Genomic DNA, 9,095 nt, shown 5'->3' on the forward strand with positions numbered 1-9,095 from the left:
TACATATGCAAAGTATTGAAAGAGAATTAGTCAGTAAATGCTGATAAACAAATGTTGCAATATTTATACCATTGCGTACTTGTCTTGATGTATCATAAATACGATTGCGAATCAGTGCTAATATATCTGACGCGATTTTGTGTGAAATCTTACTGTGAAAATCTTAAACAATAGTTTGTCAAATAATTTTATATTTTTCACATTTTAGAATATTAACCAATTATTACCCTTGTTAAGGGTTTTGAATTTTTGTGTTCAATTTCGCTTTTATTTTAACGAATAGAAAAATTTTTTGTTTAAAATTGATCTTTGTCTTAAAAAAATATCAGCATAAAAAATTTGTAATAACAAACAGATATTGTTGAATGAATAAAAAAAATGGGATATGATTGAGATTAAAGTATGTATTAAATACGGACTAAGAAAGAGGAAAAAAGTATAGACTAATAAAACAATATAAAAATACTTTAATATTTATTATTCCTATGTCCTGTAAAAGTATTAAAACATCTTTTCATTAATTTTATCATACGCCATTTATGATTCATATTATGTATATAACAAATATACAGAGTGTCCCAGTACTAATGATATCACGTTGGTAATTAAACAAATTTATATATACCAAACAAATTTTTTAATTCAATTTTCTCGAAAACAAATTCTTAAATGTACAGAATTTATTCTATATTTTCGTTTCAAATATATTTTTGACCTATTTTTTCTTTAGGTACAATCACTTCCACCTCATCTATACCATCAATATTGGGATACCTTATATATACCGATCATACTTGGAAAAACAACATTGAATAACGAATCGTAAGACTATTCATTCTATGGTTAATGTTAATGCATGCACACATGTGTGCATTAAATACATATACATACACTGTTAAGTTTTGTATCAGGGCGTCAAACAATTTTACTGTAAATAAAACTTTCAATTTTTATGGTATATCATTATAAAAAATAATTATCTTGAAACAATGATATAATTATTTATGATCATATATATATATTATATTCTAGTAATTTCTAGAAGAATTATGAGCATAATTCATTGACATTATTGCTCGCTCATGCCGATTTATTAGTGTTATCTTATATGTTGTTATGTGAGTGAAAGACACACAGTTTTTATACTATTTAACATGTTTTTTACCACATACTATGGCAAAACGATCCCATGAATAATGTCAACTGGTTTATACATCGTTTGCCTTGATTAGAATTACATTTGCGCGTTAATATGTCGCTATAAAAAATAATGAAAAGAGTTGCAAGAAAGAAAAAGTTGTTTAAAAAATTTCGTCTCGACTGGGGCGAATTATATTTTTCTTAATGGTTCGTCGAATCTAATCTGCAAAAATATTAACGATCGTGGACCATTTTTCGTTTTGTTAAAAAAAACACCTGTGAAAGCCTTATCAAAGGTAGTGCAACGGATCATGAATGTAAGTGGAGATTTTACATTGTTCGTTTAGTGTAATTGTGAGACTGTCACTTCAATGCATATAAATATCTATTTCATTCACTATATTCATGATACATATGTATTAATTAATGTATCAAACTTGCTGAGTAAATTTCTGTATTTTTTTAGAGAACAATTTTTACTTGAAATACTTTGAATTTTTATATTTTATTTATAATATATAATATAATATTTATTTTGTATTTTAATATAATATATTAATATAATGTATTATAAATTAATCTCTTAATATTTTATTTATAATATATAGAAAATAGTATTTTTATGAACTAACTTTTGCGAATATAAATCTATGCTTTATTGTCACAATGCAAATTGTTTAGAAATATATTTGAATATTTTTTTCAGTTTTAGTTAATAGTGATGAATTGAATGCATTTTTATATGTTTTATTTGATTTAAAGAAAAAGAAATAATGCTTTAGTGACTACTTAATGAGAGGTTAATGCTAGAAGACACTTAGATGTATTTTTATTTAAAGAGTTTTACTTTGCTTCTTTTATGTAAACTATTTTCAGAATGCCTTGTTCTACATTATTTTGGCACCTAGTACATATGAACTTGCTTATGTAACTGACGTTAGATTACTGACTCTATGAATTTATTTTCAATGACATCTTCTGAATGTAATTATTTTCAATAGTGATATATGATTGATCAGTCTGTGACAATGCATAGAACTGGTTCATTCAATATGCTTATTTATTACAATTGACAACATAATTGTTGCCTTAACCTTACAGTTGCAGTACTCAAAGCAATGTTTTTTAAGCTCCTTTAATGATATGTACTAACGCTTAAAAACATGAATAAACTTTTGCATAAACAAAAACATACTTATTGCTTTTTATAATTGACAATTGGCTCATTGAATTATTAGACAGTTAAAATTAGATTTATGTTTGTTTGATTTACCTATATATAACAATTTTCTTTAGCTATTTATATTTGCAATTAATATATTTTGAATAATTTTCTAACTCTTCATTTAGGTGGTCAGCATAGCAGAGAGGTGGTGTCGGGAAGGTGGTTGACACGCCTTCGTATCTTTGAAATGATTGAAAGTGTATCACGTAGAGCGTTGAGTGGCTCCAGTGGGAGCTACCACGTTCGTGGTGCTGAACTAGCAAGGAATCGTAGATTGAAATCTCTTTCTGCTACTGTTGTCTTCCTTGATGACACGCAACACACATTTCAACTAGATGTGAGTTTATATAGCGGTTCTAAATAGTATTTCTTGTGTTGCATTTATGATATGAATATTTCAAAATGTTTTAGAAAAGAGCAAAAGGTCAAACATTATTAGATTTAGTATTCCAACATTTAGAACTTGTTGAAAAAGATTATTTTGGTTTGCAATATGATGAAAATGGAGCCACAACATGTACATATTCACCAGATGTAATGGTAAACTTTTCTATTCAATTTATTAAAATCTATTTACAAAATTTATATTAATTGTATAACGTTATAATTGAATTTGTGTTTTAGAGATGGTTAGATCCTAGTAAACCAGTGAAGAAGCAGATAAGAAGTAAGGGTAAAGATCGTATTTAGATGCTTGTTCACACTACTAAATATAAAAAGATGAAAGATAATTTAATATAATGTATTGTTTCAGGTGGACAATTCTATTTCAAAGTGAAATTTTATGTATCTGATCCTAGTAAACTACAAGAAGAATATACTAGATATCAGTTTTATTTACAAATTAGGAGAGATATTCTTCATGGAAGACTTCAATTATCGCCAAGTACAGCATGCCTTATTGCTAGTTATACTGTTCAATGTATGTATTAGATACATTGTAACATCTGTTTCATTGTAAAATTTATTCATAATACATCATTATATTTTTATGTAATTATAGCTGAGTTGGGTGACTATCATCCTGAAGAACATGGACCAGGATATCTTTCTAGATTGCAATTAATACCAGGTCAAACTGAAGAAATGGAAAAGAAAATAGCTGAGCTGCATAAACTTCATAAGTATGTTGAAGTTATATATATAATATTAATAACCCAATGTTTATAAAACTTTATAGAATATTTATACGATTTTACAGGGGTCAATTACCAGCAGATGCAGAATTCAATTTTCTAGACCATGCAAAAAGGTTAGATATGTATGGAGTAGAATTACATAAAGCTAGGGTATGTACTTATTCTATAACCTCCGTTGCAGATTTTCAAAATACGCATTCTTTTAATATAAATATTTTTTTTAGGATTCAACAAATAAAGAAATACAATTAGGTGTAACATCTATAGGTTTAGTAGTGTTTCAAAATGGAATAAAAATTAACGTGTTCTCATGGTCAAAAATAGTTAAAATATCATTTAAGCGGAAACAATTTTTCATTCAACTGAGAAGGGAACAGGTTCGTTAAACATCCAGTTTACAATTTAGAAGCCAATTTACATATTGTTATATTATACAAACTAATTTTATTATAGTCAGAGAACTATGATACTCTCCTTGGCTTCAACATGCAAACATATCGGAGTTCGAAAAATTTATGGAAAGCGTGTGTAGAGCACCATACATTTTTCCGACTTCACAGTCCTAAAACGAGGCCAAGGCGGTTTCCACTTACTTTAAGCAGTAGGTTTACATATTCAGGACGTACAGAATTTCAAACAGTTGAGGATGGGAAGCATAGAGCAAGAGTAGAAAGAACGTTTATACGGTAACATTGATTTATTCAATATTAATAACATAATGTTAGTTCAATATTAACTTAATGATTTAAATTATTTAGATCTCCAAGTAAAAGATTAGTGCATGGAGTAACATCAGCTCCAATTATCGAAGAGAAAGGAAAATTATCTATGCCCCCTGGAAGACCGCCTAGACCATATGATAATAAAGTTCAGTCTCTTGGTGCTCGTGAACCTCGTCGAGCATGGGGTGAAGGAAATCCTAGCGATGAGTTCGTTGAAACTTATATTTAATATTTGTAACTTTTTTATATTTATATTAATTTTTGTTCCTTTTATGTACCATAGTGAAGGTGGCTTTTTGTCCCTCCGTGAAGAAATAACGAGCTCGCATACACAAGGCAATGCATTTTCGCCTGTATTAGGTTCTAGAGTTTTAAGTTATGCTGATGATGATACAACTGCTGAAAGGAACATTTATGATCTTCCTGATTATAGTGAACCTACAAGTTCGCCTGCTCCTCAGGTATTTATTAATATTTTAATAAACAGTTTTTATGTGCGCAAAATAAATATGAGTATTTGTAGATAGTAGAAGATGGATTAGTTACAATATCTCTGACACCAGATGAACAAGGTCGGTTTGGATTTAATGTGAAAGGTGGTTTAGATCTTGATATGCCTATTTTAGTATCAAGGGTAGCTCCAAATACTCCTGCTGATCGCTGTTATCCGAAATTAAACGAAGGGGATCAGGTTAGTTGTTGTATCTTAATGAAATTAAATTGAACTTATTTTCAAGTTATCTAGATTAACTTTTGCAAACTATTTATTATATATATATATATATATATATAATGGAATATATTGGATAAATAGGTAGTGTATATAAATGGAATTGATGTCAGTGGATTGTTACATGAACATGTAGTAAATCTAATTCGTCAATCTCGTGATTCGGGCTCTGGTGAACTGACCTTAACTGTTCGACCGAATGCTTTATATAATGCACTAGCTGGTACTGATGAAACATCTGAAGAAGAACCTCCATATAGGTATTACAGATAATAAAACTAAATTTGTTATACTAAAGCAATGATTAATGTTTATTTTTATGTTGAAATAATCAGGTACGTTCCGGATGCACCTCATGCAGCTATTGGATCAGACGCATTAGCACAGTCGATGTTGCTTCTTGCTGATGGTCTTGCGAGCGGTGCTTTAATCGCGCAGTATGAACAGCTATATAGAAAGAATCCTGAACTTACATCTCTTGAATCAAAAAAACCTGAAAATCAGAGTAAAAATCGTTATCGAGATATTTCACCTTGTAAGCATAAAGAAAAATACAAGAATTTATATCAGTACCTTAGTACTATATTAATATGATTCGAAACATGTGCTTCACAAAATAAATTATAATTTGTGTAGATGATGTTACTCGAGTGATACTTATGGGCTCTGCAAGTGGAGATTATATCAATGCTAACTATGTAAATATGGAAATACCAGGATCTGGTATTATCAACAGATATATAGCTACTCAAGGACCTTTGTCTTCGACTGTCGCTGATTTTTGGCAGATGGTTCTCGAAGCGGGTAGTACCCTTGTTGTAATGCTCACAACTTTGGTCGAACGTGGCCGAGCAAAATGCCATCAATACTGGCCTGCGCTCAATGAAACTCTTACGTTACGAAATCTCACTCTCACGTCTACAGCTGAAAATGTTGAAGATACTTTTATATTTAGAGAATTCATACTCCGTGATATTAATGTAAGAAAATAAAGTAATATTTATAATTTATATTATTATAAATATACTAGAAAAATTCTAAGTAATTTCTGTGCATTTTAGACTGGAGAAGAAAGAGATATAACACACATGCAATATTGTAGTTGGCCAGATCATGGAGTTCCTAGCGATTGGAGACAATTCACAACGTTTACTGAAAGGGTGCGGGCAGCTCGAACGGGAATAGTGGAACCGGCAGTTGTTCATTGTTCTGCAGGAATTGGTAGAACAGGTGTCTTAGTCTTAATGGAAACAGCACTGTGTCTTATCGAAGCGAATCAACCGGTGTATCCATTGGACATCGTACGATCTATGAGAGATCAAAGAGCAATGATGATACAAAATGCTGTAAGTTAAAATTTACAAGTTAAGTTATTAAATTGAAATTTATATATAAAAAAAATTATCTTTTATATGTAATGAAAAAAAATTATTTTTCTAGAGTCAATATAGATTCGTATGTGAGGCGGTCCATAAAGCTTACAGTGAAGGAATAGCTAAGCCACTTCCTGAATTCAGTAGGTGAAAACAACACAAATTTGGAATGCATTGTAATTATCATTCTTCTTACATTTTATCGAAATATCACATCACTAGAAGATAATTTTATACTCTGACAATAATATACACATATATTATTCATTAATAGGAGAGATATACACTGTTTCAAATAAGTATTTTTTATCCGTTACGAATATATTTTTTATCTAGAAATTTAATTACTCGAAAGATATAACTTTTCACGCCTTAGAGCTTACCCCCCCTTTTTAATTTATGTACCAATATTTTGTAAATAATGAAATTTCGATAAAATTAAGTTCACTAAATTATGTTTAAGCTAAAGTATAAATCTCGAAGCATTATTTGGAATAATTGTTCATTATGGCTTACCTCTGTCATCATTATTACTACTACCAATCTTTATTTCTATATGTTAACACTAAACCTACCAACACTTCGTGTATACCTATCCCTACCGTGTGCGGTCAAATCAATGATTAAAGAAGTAATAATTTTCATGATTTAACTTAGATAATGGTTAATTTAGAACTAAATGTATATAAAATGATGAACTTTCATAAATCCGTACATTTGCCGCATACATATTTCCCGCATCTTAAACAAATTTTCATAATTTTGTAACCTTTACAATTTTTTACTTGACAAGTTTTTGTAGTAATGAATCTGAACTTGTTGATAGTTTTATTGCATGGTTTTTTTCCGCGATTCCTTATATAAAAGTAATGTATGCACCAGGTTTATAACAATTTTGTGAATTCTCAGTAAATTGGCCCCATACTGTAGATACCATTGCAAATTTATTCGTTCGTAAACGTTGGCTTTTTTCGCTCTTCTTATCAAATCATATAAACCTCATAATTTCAGCAATGTCATTTCTGCTCATTGTTTTTGAAAAAAATGCAGATCTCCAAATTTTATTTTACAAATATGAGACATCTAAATTTTGCCTGATATGCACCTAGTTTTGTTGCATCTAGCTCCCTCTTAGCCCCCAATACTCTAAATGCTTCTTCTTCTGTACATTTTATTATATGATCCTTTATACGGTGATTAATGATAAGATAAAATGCCGTTTTTACTTGTCCTTTCATTATATGTCGTTTAGCATATCCCTAAAAATATTATGAACTGATGTCCTGCCAGGTTTGGGACTTGCATCTATTTCTTTCCAAACTGTTCCATTGGGCCCAGTTTCACTCTCTGCTGTCAACGATAATTTCTTTCCTTTTTGCCATTACGTAAGCGTTTATTTATAATATTCAACTCTGATTCGGTTGTAAATAGCATTTCATGTGTTTCCATGCCGTTTTCAGTTGCTCCAGTTTCTTGTTCATCGCACACTGAACAGTCTTCTTCTATGTCCGTTATTCTTTTTATAATTTTTTTTTTTTGAAGTCTTGACATTTCTAGGGTAAATATTTATCACAGAATAATACTATGTACGGAATACAAAATTATTGTCAAATTTGATATGCTTTACTTTTCCTTTTATAACAACTTTACACAAAACGCTCTGAGATGATTTCTGTCTGAGTTTTAGAGATAACAAGTTTAGATGTCGACTAATTGGCTAACAAACTGAGATGTATTCTAGTCGAAAGGACAATAGCAAGTAAGAATATGGTTTGTGACGGCGATATTTATACGAAAATATTGATGAAAACATTGATGTTTGTAACAATGGACTGTAGAAAATGCTAAATTTTGTGGCGGTTTCTTAGGATTATTACGAGCCTGAGTTGATATGTCTTGACAGCTGGTGGCTATCTTGATCGAGGGATGGATTATGTTTTATGACAAGATTATGGGTGTAACAGCTGTTATTATTTGTTATTACTGATTTTGTTTGTCATTTGACGTTGAGATAGCCTTTTCTTTGTACTGATTGCATTTATTTTAAGAATAACTAAAATACTTTGTCGGGCGGTCGAAATGACCGCTCACGGTAGGCGAGGCAGAGTACAAATTTTTCTCAGAAAATAAAAGAGCAAACTAAAAGTAAATACCGAAAAATATATTGTATGCATGTTTTAGAAAAGTTCGGAAATTATGAAGTGATATGATAAAGTTTAAATATGGTTAAATTTGTGTAGAAGTTCGAGAGCGGTCAATTTAATCGCCGCTGGTAGGTTTAGTGTTAAATAAAGGCGAAGGTATGGAAAGTTAAATTTCAATTAATACTGCTAATATACTACGAAAACTACGAACATGAACTTCTTTCGTTACACACGATTAATATCTTGTTTAATTTTATAGACTTAAATTTTTTTAATTATTCCTCATATAGTAAACTAATAGCAGAGATATCTTTATAAAATAAAATTAACATAACAAATTAAAGTCTATAAATGTTATCGGTATATTAGCAGAAAATTTAGAAATACATGGGGTGCCAATATAAAAAAATTGCCTTGAAGAAAAACCATAAACCATTAAAAATATTGAGAAATATCGAATGTGTAATCAATCCCAGTGAGCTGCAGAATGTGATTGCATAAAGTAAAGCTGCAAAGCAATTTACAAATCATTGAATATTTTGAACAATTTTCTGATAAGAAATTTACTACTATACTATTTATTTATTTTATTATACTGGAAATAATAACATATTTAAATTGA

At 29.8% G+C, this 9,095-nt stretch overlaps 1 protein-coding gene across 5 annotated transcripts; it reads left to right on the forward strand.

Moving 5' to 3' along the window:
* Positions 1 to 33: 33 nt before the first annotated feature.
* Ptpmeg (protein tyrosine phosphatase Meg) lies at positions 34 to 7,031 on the forward strand. Of its 5 annotated transcripts, none has more exons than XM_069112352.1 (18): positions 34 to 173; positions 731 to 822; positions 2,491 to 2,702; positions 2,777 to 2,905; positions 2,990 to 3,038; positions 3,120 to 3,287; positions 3,369 to 3,489; positions 3,567 to 3,654; positions 3,729 to 3,881; positions 3,958 to 4,190; positions 4,263 to 4,433; positions 4,510 to 4,687; positions 4,750 to 4,917; positions 5,041 to 5,216; positions 5,292 to 5,491; positions 5,593 to 5,936; positions 6,018 to 6,302; positions 6,397 to 7,031. In XM_069112352.1, the coding sequence occupies exons 3-18, from the start codon at positions 2,553 to 2,555 to the stop codon at positions 6,478 to 6,480; spliced, it is 2,697 nt and encodes an 898-aa protein (XP_068968453.1). In that variant the 5' UTR covers positions 34 to 173; positions 731 to 822; positions 2,491 to 2,552; the 3' UTR covers positions 6,481 to 7,031. The 5 variants fall into 5 exon arrangements, with proteins under 5 accessions (XP_068968453.1, XP_068968445.1, XP_068968436.1 ...); XM_069112344.1 differs by lacking the exon at positions 34 to 173 and adding an exon at positions 287 to 601; XM_069112335.1 differs by lacking the exons at positions 34 to 173; positions 731 to 822 and adding an exon at positions 875 to 1,457.
* Positions 7,032 to 9,095: the final 2,064 nt, after the last annotated feature.

This window comes from Bombus flavifrons, chromosome 1, assembly GCF_040668555.2.
Source record: "Bombus flavifrons isolate JBK064 chromosome 1, iyBomFlav1_principal, whole genome shotgun sequence".
NCBI classification, from domain to species: Eukaryota; Metazoa; Arthropoda; class Insecta; order Hymenoptera; family Apidae; genus Bombus; species Bombus flavifrons.